General features: G+C 35.4%; 1 protein-coding gene across 3 annotated transcripts in view; it reads left to right on the forward strand.

Annotated features, from left to right (window-relative positions):
• The window catches only part of MIOS (meiosis regulator for oocyte development), a 37,155-nt gene extending 25,961 nt beyond the window's left edge, over positions 1-11,194 (forward strand). For all 3 annotated transcript variants that reach the window (XM_010353065.1, XM_030932838.1, XM_010353064.2), the window contains 4 exons: positions 2,777-2,929; positions 4,070-4,274; positions 9,661-9,790; positions 10,708-11,194. In XM_010353065.1, the coding sequence (XP_010351367.1) occupies positions 2,777-2,929; positions 4,070-4,274; positions 9,661-9,790; positions 10,708-10,804 (585 nt within the window). In that variant the 3' untranslated portion in view covers positions 10,805-11,194. The remainder of the gene's footprint in view (positions 1-2,776; positions 2,930-4,069; positions 4,275-9,660; positions 9,791-10,707) is intronic.
• The last annotated feature ends 4,158 nt before the right edge of the window (positions 11,195-15,352 follow it).

Here is a 15,352-nt window from a genome sequence, read left to right on the forward strand (position 1 = left end):
TTCTAGAACTCACCATAATGTAGAATGAGTGGGAGCCCTGAGGTTGTTGTCCTGCAACTAGATGGTCCCATCTGGGGATGATGTGAGACACTGACAGATCATCAGGCATTTAGATTCTCATAAGGAGTATGCAGCCTAGATCCCTCACATGTGCAGTTCACAGTAGGGTTCTCTCTCCTATGAGAATCTAATGCCGCCACTGCAGAGCTCAGGCAGTAATGTGAGGGATGGGGAGCAGCCGTAAATACAGATGAAGCTTTGCTCATTGCCCTGCCACTCACCTCCTGCTGTGTGACCCAGTTTGTACCAGGCTACGGACCTGGGGGTATATTGGGGGTTGGAGTCCCCTGGTTTACATTTCTCGGTTCAGATTCCTTATCTCTTTACTAATCAAAACACTATTTTCCCAAGCCCTTCTAATTTGGTCAGACTCAATCTCTGAACTGTTTTTTTTTTTTTTTTTTTTTTTTTTTTTTGAGATAGAGTCTCACTCTGTTGCCCAGGCTGGAGTGCAGTGGTGCAGTCTCGGCTCACTGTAAGCTCCGCCTCCCGGGTTCACGCCATTCTCCTGCCTCAGCCTCCCGAGTAGCTGGGACTACAGGCACCCATCACCAGCCTGGCTAATTTTTGTATTTTTAGTGGAGACAGGGTTTCACCTTTTTAGCCAGGATGGTCTCGATCTCCTGACCTTGTGATTCGCCTGTCTTGGCCTCCCAAAGTGCTGGAATTACAGGCGTGAGCCACCATGCCTGGCCTGAACTGTTTTCTTTACAGATCATGTTGTGGTTTTCTTTACAGATCATGTTTAGGCTTTACTGGAGAGGATTTAGAGAAGATTTACTGTATATGTATTGACCAAATTCTTTCTTAGTTTATCTCCTTCCTGCCATATAAGGGGAAAGAATGAGATATGAAAACATCTTATTTTTCTGTGAATTTTCTTTTTAAACCAAGGATTATATGCTACTTTGGTACTTAGTTCCGCCTAGTCGGTCATAATTAGGGCTAGAGTAGACCTCTACTTTTTTAAGAAATGAAATTGTAAGCTGTGTTTCACTTGTTCTTTTAGCTAAATTTAACTCTGGTAATTAACACCGAATTTAATAGATGAAAGATATGTTGCTTCAGTTTTTGATTGGATGTCTAAAGATTATATTAGCTGTTAAGATATTTGTTCTTTTTTTTTAATAAGTAAGATATATGCCAGGTTCTCTCTGAAATTGTATTTTCTATTGGCCCTCAATTTTCTATAGAAAATTGTGTTTTCTATAGGACTGAGAAAACTGACCTTCAGATTGATGCCAAAGCATCATTAGAAGTAGAGGCTTTCTCTCCTTTCTGCATTATGTAAAGTTAAGGAAGATATCCTGAACAGGGCTGAAAGTCTTCTAAGAAAACCTAAAGCGGCTGGGCATGGAGGCTCACGCCTGTAATCCCAGCACTTTGGGAGGCCGAGGTGGGCAGATTACCTGAGGTCAGGAGTTCAAGACCAGCCTGGCCAACATGGTGAAACCCCGTCTCTATTAAAACTACAAAAATTAGCTGGGCGTGGTGGCACACCCCTGTAATCCCAGCTACTCGGGAGGCTGAAGCAGGAGAATTGCTTGAGCCCAGGAGGCAGAGGTTGCAGTGAGCCGAGATCGTGCCACTGCACTCCGGCCTGGCCAACAGAGTGAGACTCTGTCTCCAAAAAAAAGAAGAAAAGAAAAGAAAAGAAAACCTAAAGCAAGCATAGATGAAATGTGGAATGTCACAGCTGCCAGGGAAAATATAACTTTAGGAAAATTCTTACTGGCAAGAACTTGAAGTTCTTAATGAGAAGAACTCTAAAGTAAATTTAACTAAAACAAGGTGTTGCTTTTAACTGTGGCTAGGGGCAAAAGAACTAAGAAGGTATTTGGTTTGGTTTTGCTTTTTCTTGTTGTTTTATTATTTTTAAGCCAAGAAATGTATGTTTTAATTGAAGGCAAGAGTAAGAATAGACGGGTTTAACTTACGGATAAATAAGTATATAAAAGCGGCATCTTAGTTTACCATGCATTGCTGGATAGGAAGGACCAAGCTGTTAGTTCAGATGTGACCAAGCAATTTTGGTGTGCAATTGGACTTTTTTTTTTTTTTTTTAAGATGGAGTCTCACTCTGTCACCCAGGCTGCAGTGCAGTGGTGCAATCTTGGCTCACTGCAACCTCCGCCTCGGTTCAGGCGTCAGCCTCCCGAGTAACTAGGATTATAGGCACCTGCCACCACACCTGGCTAATTTTTGTATTTTTACTAGAAACATGGTTTCACCATGTTGGCCAGGCTGGTCTCGAACTCCTGACCTCAAGTGACCCGCCTACCTCGGCCTCCCAAAGTGCTGAGATTACAGGCATGAGCCATCACGTCCAGCCTGTATTACATTTGGATTTGATAGTAAACAGAGTTTGTGAACCCAGAGGTTTTTAATTCCTGGGACGAAGGGTATTCATATCACTGTTTACAACATTCAACCACGGAGTTCTGTTTTCTTAAACTTAACTAAAAGGTAGAGAATTACACTTCCTGGCCAGGTATGATATATAAAGTACATATTTATGTCATTAGTGAAACCCAGCTTGAGATAAATTAATGGAGCTTCCATAATTTTGTCTTTATTCTCAATAGGAGCCAGCTTTTGGCAAAAAAGAAAAAAAAAAGCCTGTTTCTTCTGTTACTCATACTTACATGCTATCCAGAAGTCTCTGGCCTAGCCAGGAGATTTTAAATAATTGAAGTAATTCATGTTTTCGTTTTAGGGTTCACCTTTAGATGTTCTTAAGGATGAAAGGGTTCAGTACTGGATTGAGAATTATAGAAATTTATTAGATGCCTGGAGATTTTGGCATAAACGAGCTGAATTTGATATTCACAGGAGTAAGTTGGATCCCAGTTCCAAGCCTTTAGCACAAGTAAGTGCATTGTTTTGGAGAAAATCAATTTGTAACATGTTGATGTTCAATTTAATAAGTTATTATTAGCTCTTTATTTTGCTTGTATTGAGTTCCCATTGATGTCTTTGTCTTTTCTAGACTGAGCTTTCTCCTTGATCTTCCTGTCCTTTGGTTCTGCTTCTTGCTAACAATCATCTCAGTGGCTTGAGCTTTAGTCTGAGATAGAACAAACCACAGCAGGCCTGAAGTTTTCTAGTATATTTCCAGCCCTTTCAGATTCTAAACTATTATATTATCTTATAAATTCCACTTGTGTATTAAGTTTTTTGGCATTATTTATGGGCAGTAAGGCAGGATTTGGGTTTTTCTAGACTTTAGCAGTATTACCTATATCTGTATGTTTAATTACACATGGAAATTTTTTTTAGCATTAGTTTAATAAAAGATTATTGTCACATAAGGTATATCACATTAAATCACTGTGTCTTACTTCAGGTATCAAATATTATGTTATCCTCAATATGGGCACTGGATGGTGCTGTTTTCTTATTTTAGGAACTTGAGAAAGTGCTTATATTAAAACCAGAGTGTTGATAAAATAGCATTACATGGTAGTACATGTTATTAATCTGTATGATAAGTGATTAAGAGCTTAGCAATTTACTGTAAAAACAAAAATAAAACAAACAGCTTCTATTGCTATTATTCGAAAAATTTAACTGTTTACCATTATAAGATTGTTAACTCCTTTTTGTCTTAGGAACAGCGTTTTCTTTATAAGAAAATTTTGTTCAGAACATTACATCACTAAACTGTGGTTTAGAAGTCATACTGGAATATTTTGTCATGGCCCAGTGTGAATTCTGAAGTCACTGTTATTTCTAAAATGTTGGAGTCTAAAGTTTGAGTTCCTCCACCAATTTCAGTGATATTAGTAAGAATATAATTAAAAAGGAAGTATCCAAAAAATATCCAAAAAATGTAATTGCTAAGTACAAATTTTAAATGAGAGCTAGCCAACCTTAGCAGATAAATTTTGAAATATAAAATAAACTTTTTTAGAAGTATTTAAAAATAATTTGTTAGGAGCAAACTAAGTTATTTAGCATTCCATTATGGTTTGTATTACATTTATTTTTTCTTTCATTTGTTTTGTAGGTTTTTGTGAGTTGCAATTTCTGTGGCAAGTCAATCTCCTACAGCTGTTCAACTGTGCCTCATCAGGGCAGAGGTTTTAGTCAGTATGGTGTGAGTGGCTCACCAACAAAATCTAAAGTCACAAGTTGTCCTGGCTGTCGAAAACCCCTTCCTCGATGTGCGCTTTGTCTCATTAATATGGGAACACCAGTTTCTAGCTGTCCTGGTATGACATAATTTTACAAAATGCTTTATGAGCTGAAATGATTCTTACATAATTGAGTTAATGTTGCAAATAAAATACAAACTAGCTAGAGTTTGTTATTATTTCTAAGAAAGGGCAGTTTACTAGCTTGAAGGCTTTTATGTTCCTATAATTTATGAACTATGTAAATTAAAAGTAAAATCTATATCTATTGATACTTCAGTTAATTTCACAAGTTCTGACCAATTTAAAGTTGGTGAGAAAAACTTAAATATGAAATAATCTTAAAATATTACAATTTTCTTATCACTGTTTTCACTAAGGGGAGTTTGTTCAAATTTGATTATTTAAAAGTCAGTATACCTACACCTAATAACAGATACGTTGTATTTCTAAGGATCTTTTGACATCATTAAAGCACTTTGACATTTCTTCTTCATTCATCTTCAAAACCTACCTGTAATCCCAGCTGTTTGAGAGGCCAGGGCAGAACGATTACTTGAGCCTGGGAGTTTGAGACCAGCCTGGGCAAAATAGTGAGACCCCATCTCTATAAAAAATTTTTTTGGCCAGGTGTGGTGGCTCACACCTGTAATCCCAACATTTTGGGTGGCTGAGGCCGGTGGATCATGAGGTCAGAAGATCGAGACCATCCTGGCTCATACAGTGAAACCTTGTCTCTACTAAAAATACAGAAAATTAGCTGGGCATGGTGGCATGCACCTGTAGTCCCAGCTACTTGGGAGACTGAGGTAGGCGAATCACTTGAACACGGGCGGCAGAGGTTGCAGTGAGCCAAGATCGTGCCACTGCACTCCCACCTGGGCGACAGAGCAAGACTGTGTCCTAAATTTTAAAAAAATTTTAATTAAAAAATAATAATAAATAAGAAAATGCATAGAGAAAGTGTCAGCCTAGAAGTCATGTCCCTTGACTGCTAGATTTCGATGCTGCTTCTGCTGTTTGTCAGTTACCTTGTAAATTTATATATATATATATATATATATGAAGGCAATACGTAATGTTTTAAATGTACGTTTTAGTTTTAATTTAAATTTTAATCAAGGATTTTTATTTTATACATTGCATACTGACTGATCACTCTTTTATGTTACTCTGGTCCTGATAAGCAGAAAATAACAATTTGGAATATATACATATATACACACAGTGTTTTTGTTTTGTTTCATTTTGTTTTTGAGACAGGATCTCACTCTGTCACCCAGGACAGAATATAGTGGCATGATCTCGGCTCACGGCAACCTCTGCCTTCTGCCTCCTATCTCCTGGGCTCAGGTGATCCTCCCACCTCAGCCTCCCAAGTAGCTGGGACCATAGGGTTTCGCCCTGTTGCCCTGGCTGGTCTTGAACTCCTGAACTCAAGCAATCCACCTGCCTCAGCTTCCCAAAGTGCTGGGATTACAGCCATGAGCCACCATGCCCAGCCTATATTTTGTAATGGTTAGAAATATTAAGATTATTTATTACTCTTTACAGTAAACATGGAAAAAAATTTTGAGAATAGTAGATAATCAGATATACCTGGTGGCTGGAATTATTCCAGCTCTTTACCTAATTTGAAAATGATACTGTGGCAAGATTTTCAGTTAAAATCATTTTGGGTATTTGGCACACAGGTGTAATGAATAAAGAACTCGTTAGAGTGTGAGAATGTCTGTTTTAATTCTAGCTCTGACATTCACTCTGTGACATTGAGAGTTACTTGCACCTTCCTCTGGACTGGCGATCCTTTCTAGTACACATATTTTATAATTCTATTCTGTATCTTGTTCATTTAAGTAGTTTGCTTTATCATTACATTAACATTTATGAAAGACTTGCTGGTATCATTGGCTTAGCAATTATTTTTCCATCTAGATGCTTTTTTTAAAGAAATGAAGGCAATACGTAATGTTTTAAAGGTGCATTTTAGTTTTAAATTTTAATGGAGGATTTTTATTTTATACATTACATACTGATCACTCTTTTATGTTACTCTAGTCCTAATAAACAGAAAATAACAATTTGGAATATCTACAACAATGAGAGCACAAGGAGGTAAAATATAGCATAAATAAGTCATATATGTATACGAACTGAGGTATGTAGAAATAATTAAATGGAACACATCTTTTGGACCACAAGCCTCAGGAAGCTATAAGGATTATTTGCATTCTTACACCTGGGCACTCTTCCTTTTTGCTGAATATCAGTTTTTCAATCTCTTCTATTTTTGAAATAGGTAAGAAGAGAAAATAATTTTCTAGAATTTGAAGAAAAATCTTAAAACATTTCAAACTCTTTGTTATGACTAATATAATGAATAGTCAGCACTCAGGTTTATCAAATATTAACATTTTTCCATATTTGTTATAGAATTTTTTCCATATTTGCTTCAGAAATAATTTATATATAATACATATTTGAACACTGATTTTACTTGGTACATTAATATAAGGCTGATGTGCTGAGATGAATAAATCAAAGAACCTCTTGGAGCTTTTGGTGTACAATAAGCATAATTAACAAGTATAAAATAAGTGATATTTTCTAGAAAATAAATACTGGTCTACAATTCCATCTGTCATTTCAAAGTCTCTAAAAAGATCTGAAAGTCCAATGCCTTTTAAAAATAAAATTACAGTAATCTCCTTTGGCCACAAAACCTGTTCAGAATTGACGTGAGGCTATTAAGATATTTATTTCTCTTATTTATTAGTGAATATTCATGTTTCACTGCAGAAATACTAACGAGTTTGATTACAGGGTGCTTTAGACTACCCTCAAGGTGCACATATTTGCTCCTTTTTTTCTAAAATCCCAAACATCCTGGATTCTGGAACACATCTAAACCCCCAACATGAATTAGGACTATTATATAAGGAAAGAATTAGGAATTTTGAGAGTGGGAAATATTACTTCCTTCTGAAGGATATTGAAAGCTTCAGGAGGAAGTTACCATTTAAGCCAGTCTTTAAAATTGGTAGATTTAATATATGAAGATTACAGGGAAGCCTTCCAGGTTGTAGACCAAGAGTAAAAGACATGAACTAGGGTGAAGAGATTGGTAAGTATTGTAAGTACAGGGGGTGTTGGAAGAGCAAGTGTATTGTTGTGAAAGGACCTAGGAAGTGAACTGATAAGAAACAGTAGGAAAATTAGCAAGAGCCTGAATATGATCTTTAAAGGCATTGCTGAGCTAAGTTAGAGAATAATAAGCACTGTTTAATCATGGAATCAACTTCAGTGCCCATCAGTGGTGGACTGGATAAAGAAATGTGGTACATATACACCGTGGAATACTATGCAGCCATGTCTTTTGCAGCAGCATGGAGCTGGTGGCCATTATCCTAAGCAAACTAACACAGGAATAGAAAACCAAATACCGCACGTTATAAGTAGGAGCTAAACATTGAGTACATATCGTCATAAAGAAGGAATAACAGACACCAGGGCTTACTGGAGGGTGGAGGGTGGGAGGAGGATTGAAAAACTACCTGTCGGGTACTATGTTTATTACCTGGATGATGAAATAATGCATACACCAAAACCCCCATGACACGCAATTTACCTATATGACAAACCCGCACATGTACCCCTGAAACTAAAGTAAAAGTTTAAAAAAAAGAAAAAGAAGCAAATTCTCTTTTTTGATACGTGAAATCGGAAGAGTCCTAGTTCCAAAATAAAACAGGATCTAATAGAAATCAAGTGCTGGCTAATGGCTCGAGTATCTAAACCTCCCTGGTGCTTTGCCTGCAAACAGAGATTGCATCCATCCATCTTGCTTTGTGATTCAAATAGCTGAAATTTCTACAAGCTTATTTAACTGAGACTTGATACTTTTATACTCAATTGTGCTTTGAAGATAAGAAATCTATTGAAACAATTCTAACATCATTGTAAACATCATAAATATTATTTATTCAACAAATGTTTATTTGGTACCTATTGTTCCAAGTGCTAGAAATGTTACAGTAAAGAAAACAAAAATCCCTGCCCTCACAGAACTTAACTACTGGACAATGACACATTTTTTAAAAGCTAGATTATCTACTGGTTTCCTTCATTTTCTTCTTACGTTATGAGTTAGTGCATAAGTGAAACTCTAGTTTCCCCTAAAGTGTTCTGTGGCACTTGTCTTCATAATTCACTATAAGTCTTTTAAAATTTGAAGTCATTTGATCTTAAGCCTTTATACTTGGCAGTGAGGTAGACCTTAATATTTCCAGCTTCATCAGAAAAACATAAGGGTATGCTTGTTCTGATGCAGTCTGTTACCTGTTTATGTTAGAATTTACAAAAACAAAGTGACAAGCACTAATGAGAGCTTTACACAGAGGTTTAAAGTAGTGTCCATATCAGATCTATATTTTATTTATCTCTTCCCCCTTTCCTTTTTACGCTCTCATTATTGTTGGTGACCCTTTCAGGAATAATTTTATTGTGTTTACATCTTAAGTCATTGAATTACTTACACATCCTTTCACCTCATATTATTAGCAAAAACAGATATTTTTAAAAACTGTTCCTGACTGCAAGATTATTCTTTTGGTCATGAAAGTGTGGCCTGCAATGGTCGAAGCAAAATTTTGAACATAGTTATTGATGCATAATGTCTTTATAGATAGCAAGTAAGTAAAAATATTGTCTAAGCAATTGCTTAAGTTACACAAGTCTCATGAAGTGCATTGGGAAACTTTCCGCTTTTTCTCTTCTTTCAAAGGGCTTGTACAGATGAGAATTACCTATCCCTTGATTGTTTGTTTTTTTCTTTTTTTGAAACGAAGTCTTGCTCCATCACCCAACCTAGAGTGCAGCTGTGCAATCTCGGCTCACTACAGCCTCCAATCCCCAGGTTTAAGCAATTCTTTGTGCCTCAGCCTCCCCAGTAATGGGGCTACAGGCACGTGTCACCACCCCCGACTAATTTTTGTGTTTTTAGCAGAGACGGAGTTTCACCATGTTGGCCAGCCTGGTCTCGAACTCCTAGCCTCAAGTGGTCTGCCCACCTCAGCCTCCCAAAGTGCTGGGATTACAGGCATGAGCCACCACACCTAGCCCTACCTGTTCCGTGAATGTTAAGTAAAATTCACTTGTAAACTGGGCCTGGTATTTTCCTTGTGGAAGGGTTTTAAACTACTGATTTGGTCTCCCCAAAGTTTTAAATTTAGATTGTTTCTTAGTGGGTTTTATTTTTTTCCATTTTTATATTGGCTATTAAAAATGTAGGGGAGCTTCTGTCATTCAGTTTCACTTCATCTAAATTAGAACCTACCGTCAAAATTGCTATTTCAATATGATGTGTGATTCATACTTGGAACACAGTTTTAGAAATGCTTTTTGAAAGTAACTTTAAATAAAATATTGTGATACAGTTAATGAAGATTGTTTTCTTTCGTCATAGGAGGAACCAAATCAGATGAAAAAGTGGACTTGAGCAAGGACAAAAAATTAGCCCAATTTAACAACTGGTTTACATGGTGTCATAATTGCAGGCATGGTGGACATGCTGGACATATGCTTAGCTGGTTCAGGTAATCAGCACATTTCTTCTTTGATAGGCTTGGAGTTGTGGGGGATAACACAGATTGCTTCTAAATAGTTTGGGTTTATCTATTAACATTTAGCCAAAGTATGAATTTTATTTTTACTGTCACTCAGACGTTAACAAAGGTGGTATGAACATTTCATCATTAGATACCCTATATAACCTTAAACTGTAAAGGTAATACTTATTTAAGAACTAATTTAAATCTTTTGTATGAGTTAAATGTTTGATAACATTATTTAACTTTATTTGGGGAGAAGATATGTTTACAGTTTCTACAACTGAATATGCCGTAATTTATCATGCAATTGAATTACTGATGAAATGATAAAAGAGCATATCATACTGCTGCCTGAGTTCTCTTCTAAGTAAGCTTTTTATGTAGTCACACAATTGAGACTCTCAAGACCATATTTGAATTTTATTTTGAATGGTGCCAGTGGCCCTGTGCTCCTGATTGATACAGCATTTATACCCAATTTGTCTCACTAGCTAATTTAAACTCTGAGCACATCCCTGTCACCTTCACAACTGTAAATGAAATATCTTGCCATATATGTAGAAAGTAAAAGGTATGTTTCTTCTCCCTAAAGTTCAGCTTGGCAGTAATTTATAATTTGATGCTTTTGATGCTGTTTTCCTCTGGGTTTTAGTTTCTACATTTTTCCAAATGCCATTTTGAAAAGTTGCATTATAGATAGATGCAAGTAAACAAGTGGGCACAGTGGTGCACACCTGTAGTCCCAGCTACTCAAGAGGCTGAGGCAGGAGGATGGCTTGAGCCCAGGAGTGTGAGTCCAGCCTGGGCAATATAGCGAGACCTTGTCTCTTAAAAAAGAGAGATAAATAAATGTACGTATGTCTAATTTGGATTTTTAACTGTTATTTGACCTGTTTTTTTAGGGACCATGCAGAGTGCCCTGTGTCTGCATGCACGTGTAAATGTATGCAGTTGGATACAACAGGGAATCTGGTACCTGCAGAGGCTGTCCAGCCATAAAAATGTTATCACCTTAAGAGAAACCTTCAAGTGTGGAGCTTTCTAGTAGGTGTCCTTCATAGCTCAGAAACATACCTCAGAACAAGTCATTCATGACTTACCTGTAATGGGAAAATAAATCATTCTATCAGATCAGCAATTTTGATGTTTGAGTGATTTTGATGTGCTTCACAGAGACAAATGCTGCTGAAACAAACATCACAGTATAGACATGAGTTCTGTTTAGCAGGTTGAAAAGTCTACTTTAGAAAAACTTCCTAAGTTTTGGTTGAAATTATGAACACTCTACAAGCAAAATTTCTGGAATAGCCAAGAACAGATTTTGAGCCTATATCTTCAAAGCTGAAATTGGATATCTTTCAATAAAATATGTGCACTTTTAAAATAAAATGACTAATTCTATGATTCAGACAATAGTTTTAAGTTCAGCTGTGCTTAGATTTCTTTCAGATTAATTTAAAATTACAGATTTTTACTTTTAGAATTGAAGAGCCCCTATCCCACACTGGAGAACTGTCTGTTATATATATGTGTGTATGTGTGTGTGCATATTTATGTGTGTATGTATAAATATGTATTTTTTAAAGGAGCCTTTTCCCTCATATACTTTGATTTTAAGATAAGCAATCTTTTGGCGTAGACATTATCGTCTTCCTAGAAAAGTCAAGAGGAAGAATCTATCTTACAACTTTTTCTCTTCAGAAGAGAAAAACATGTATCATTTCAGGTGAGCATACAAAATTTTCACTTTCTACCTTTTGCTTTCCAATGTCCTGATTTGTCTTCAAAGGTTTTTCTCCATATTAATTTGTCAACCTCATCACCTGAGAACATTTTACTGCATACAAAGTCTATGCAAGATTATATGTAACTAGCCATTTAGTATAATGTCAGTGTTTCTGTACTGTCAAATTCCATCCTGATTTGGAATATCATACCTTGTTCTTTCCAAGGTAGACTAGGAAGTGTTGGGGAAATAGGGTCACTTCAGAGACCACTTTAGATGTAAGTTTTTAAATATTAAGTGTTACTGGGGCTAAGTCAGGGACTTTATTTTAAAATTTATTTTTTCTCATTTCATAGCTAGATAGTAATAAGAGAAATACAAAGAATTTATAAGATGCTTCTCTGTCATCTGCCATATGCAAAGGGACTGAACTAGGAACTTTGTAGTTGAATCTGTACTCTTAAAGAGTAAATCTAATTTTATAGATTTTGGAGAAATAAAACTGAAGAATTTTAAGAGCTTTCGTATTAGCAGTTTTGCCTTATAAAAACTAAGATTTGTCAGATTAGTTTGAGGTACAACCTAAATATTAAAAGTAGATTAAATTTATTTTTAACCTTGAGTATCTGATACATAAAACCCTTTTCTAGGAAAACATTAGCAGTGGTGCATATCTACGCTAAATGTCTCACCTACATGAGTCTTTTCAAATGAAAGACATGGGAATTGCAAATTTTTTTTAAAGATTGCTATTAAGGGTACTTTTTCCAGCCTTCGTTTGAGTAAATCTTAATTGATTTCATTTTATTAACATATACCCTTTACCTTTAATATTTCATTTGAAGTGTTCCTTTCAAATTTACTATGTCCTAAATATGAAAGTCAGCTTTAAGTAATGTCAGACTCTTATGTACATTTTCATTTCTCATTAAAGTAAAATATAAAATTATTGAATTTATCTGAAATAGTCACAAGTTTTGGAAATACAGATAAAACATGAATGTAAAGTCTATTATGTAATATATTTATTTGTAATCCTAATATATGAGGGTGACATTTTTAAGATTCTATGTATGTGTCAGCCTCTGAAATGTTTTCCGTGAAGCCCAAACGTGCAGTTTATGTCTCTGGTGTTTGTTTTGCATTTTAGTGTGTGTGGACAATGAAGGTAGATTCAAATTACTTTCTGTTTTTTATCACTAAGTCACTGGTATTTGGGTTTATAAACTCAAGAAGATACTTTACCTAAACATGATCAATAGACATATTTAATAAAAGTGTTTTTATTATTTTTAAAATATTGAATAAATCTGGTTGAAGTCATTGTATCAAGAAATTATGATTTCTTTACAAATAGTCCACATGACATAATATTGGTACTTATTTTGATGACAGACTTCATACTTAATATTAGAAGTAACATTCCTTTTAGGCTCTGTTTTTCAGTTTAACCCACTTTCCAGAATGGTTCTTATCCTTATTTTAAAAGTAGCTTCCCATTGTCAATGCTTCACATTGTAAGTATTTAAAAGAATGTAGTTCTGCGTTTAATTAGATGACTCAATTTCAGTCATTCATTTGACTGCAAGTAGTAAAAGCATGGTCTTTGAAACATAAAGTATAATCCTAGCCTCGGGATCTTGGGTAAGTGACTTGACCTTTTTGAGCTTCAGTTTCTTCATATGTTAGAAAGAAAGATACAGAAAATGCCTGCCTCATAGAGTGTGGGAGTATTACGTGATGCAATAAACATGAAGTGCCATATCCTGTCACATAGTGCTCTATAAATGGTAGTGATTAGCACTGTTACCTTCATTTTCATAGATTGCTCATGTATCAGTACTTTTTCAGTGAATACAGTATAATTTTAACAAAGAATCTACATTTGTCTCAAGAATGAAAATTTCCTTGGTGTGAGCTGGCTGAAATAGATTTTTTTAAAAAGAATGAAAATTCCCAATAATAGTAATACTCCAAATATAGGGTAAACAAAAGTAGCTAAGTCCTGTCTCAAAAAAAATGCCATAATTTGGATAAATTTGGAGTATTACTATTTTTTTTGCATGCCAAAATCCTTCAACTGACCTCCTAGGAGTTAAATGTGATATAAAAATGAACCCAGAGGAAAAAATTATGGCAAATTTAACAATTGACTATTGAAAACTTTAAGTTTTTATATCTATTCTCAACTCTTAATTTAACTAGGTTTAAATTGAAATCACTAATCTGGATACTTGGGGAAAGTATCCAGGATTATTCTGTGTACCTTTTCCTTTTCTGCCATTCTGCTACACTTGATGTTCATTTAAGTTAAAATGTTGGGGTGGTAGTGGTAATTTCGAAAGTATACTGTGAGACTTGCTCTCCCGGAATAGCCATAATTAAAGCTAGTGGGCACAATTTCTGACATCTGCGCAGATAGGCATCAGAGAGGTGGGAGACACATATTTGGGTCAATATCTTGTATCAAGTCTAGTGACGCACATCACAATGACAGAAACAGGCCTTGCTAGATAGCAGCTCCCCTATCCACTACTCACTCCTTCCATTACATCATCTGCAAGTTTTCTCTCCTACCTGCAAATGTTATAGGTTTCTTTGCTGATTATAACAAGTAACACTTTACAAATATATTAATTTTTATAAAATACTACTTTTCCCAGAGTACAGAGACAGAAGGAAAGCCTCCCAAAGTTTTTAAAAGCTAACAACCCAGATACCAAATTAACACAAATTTAACATGATAAAATCACAAGTAAAATTAGTTATCAAATGCAGCAGTATATAAATTACTGTTAATGCCTTTTATGTGCTAGGTGCCAAGCACATTATCCTGTTTTTGCAATAAGCCTATGGGGTAGTTATATCATTATTGTCCCCATTCTGTAAATGAGGCAATTCAGGCATAGAGACATCAGTTCACTTGTCCTAGGTTACACGAGTAGCAAATACAGCCAAGACCTGGATTCCAGTAGTCTTGACTTCCTAAGCTGCCCTTTTAATTTCTGTTTTCCGCTTCTGTGTACTACTTTGTAGGTTCTGTATATAAGAGAATGATTCACTATGACAAAGAAGGGTTTATTCCAAGAATTAAGTACTGGGTAATATTTTAATCATATTTAGTATTAATACACCAAAAGAAGAACCATGTCAATAACTCTTTGGATGTACAAAGCACTTGATAAAATTCAAAAATTGATCTCTAATTTGTTTTTTAGGTTAGTTGTTATTCAAAGGAAATGTTTTCTCTCCATTTTTTCCGCTCCTATTTCACTGTCTCACACATCATGATGCCTATTAGAGAAATACTAGAATCCTCACTATAGACAACAATAAGATGTGGATGCTGTTGTCACTGGTTCTGCACATGGCAATGAAAAAGAAGAAAGCAAAAGGAGGCACACTTTTGCTTCTTTTCCAAGTCATCAAAATTTGGTATGGCAAAAATCATAAATAGTTACAAAGCAAACAAATTGATAAACTACAACATTTATGACAAATTGCCTTAATTCATAAAGGACATTTTCAAAGCCGAGGAAAAAACAATCAGTAGATAATCAAGGACTTGTGCAAGCAAAATAGAACAGCTGACAAATTTAAATAAATGCTAAATCAGTAACATGCTGATTAAAAAGTAGATTACTTTTCGCTTGTCTGCACAGATTTAAAATAATAGGCATTTTCATGGATATGGGAAGGAAACATTCTGAGATAACAGCTTATGAGAGTTTAAGTCTTGAGGACAGGTAAACTGTATTAATCAGAAGCCATAAAAAGGGTCATACCCTTTGACATAGTATGCTGGGAATATTTTCTGAGGA

Source organism: Rhinopithecus roxellana, chromosome 6, assembly GCF_007565055.1.
Source record: "Rhinopithecus roxellana isolate Shanxi Qingling chromosome 6, ASM756505v1, whole genome shotgun sequence".
In the NCBI taxonomy this organism is placed as follows: domain Eukaryota; kingdom Metazoa; phylum Chordata; class Mammalia; order Primates; family Cercopithecidae; genus Rhinopithecus; species Rhinopithecus roxellana.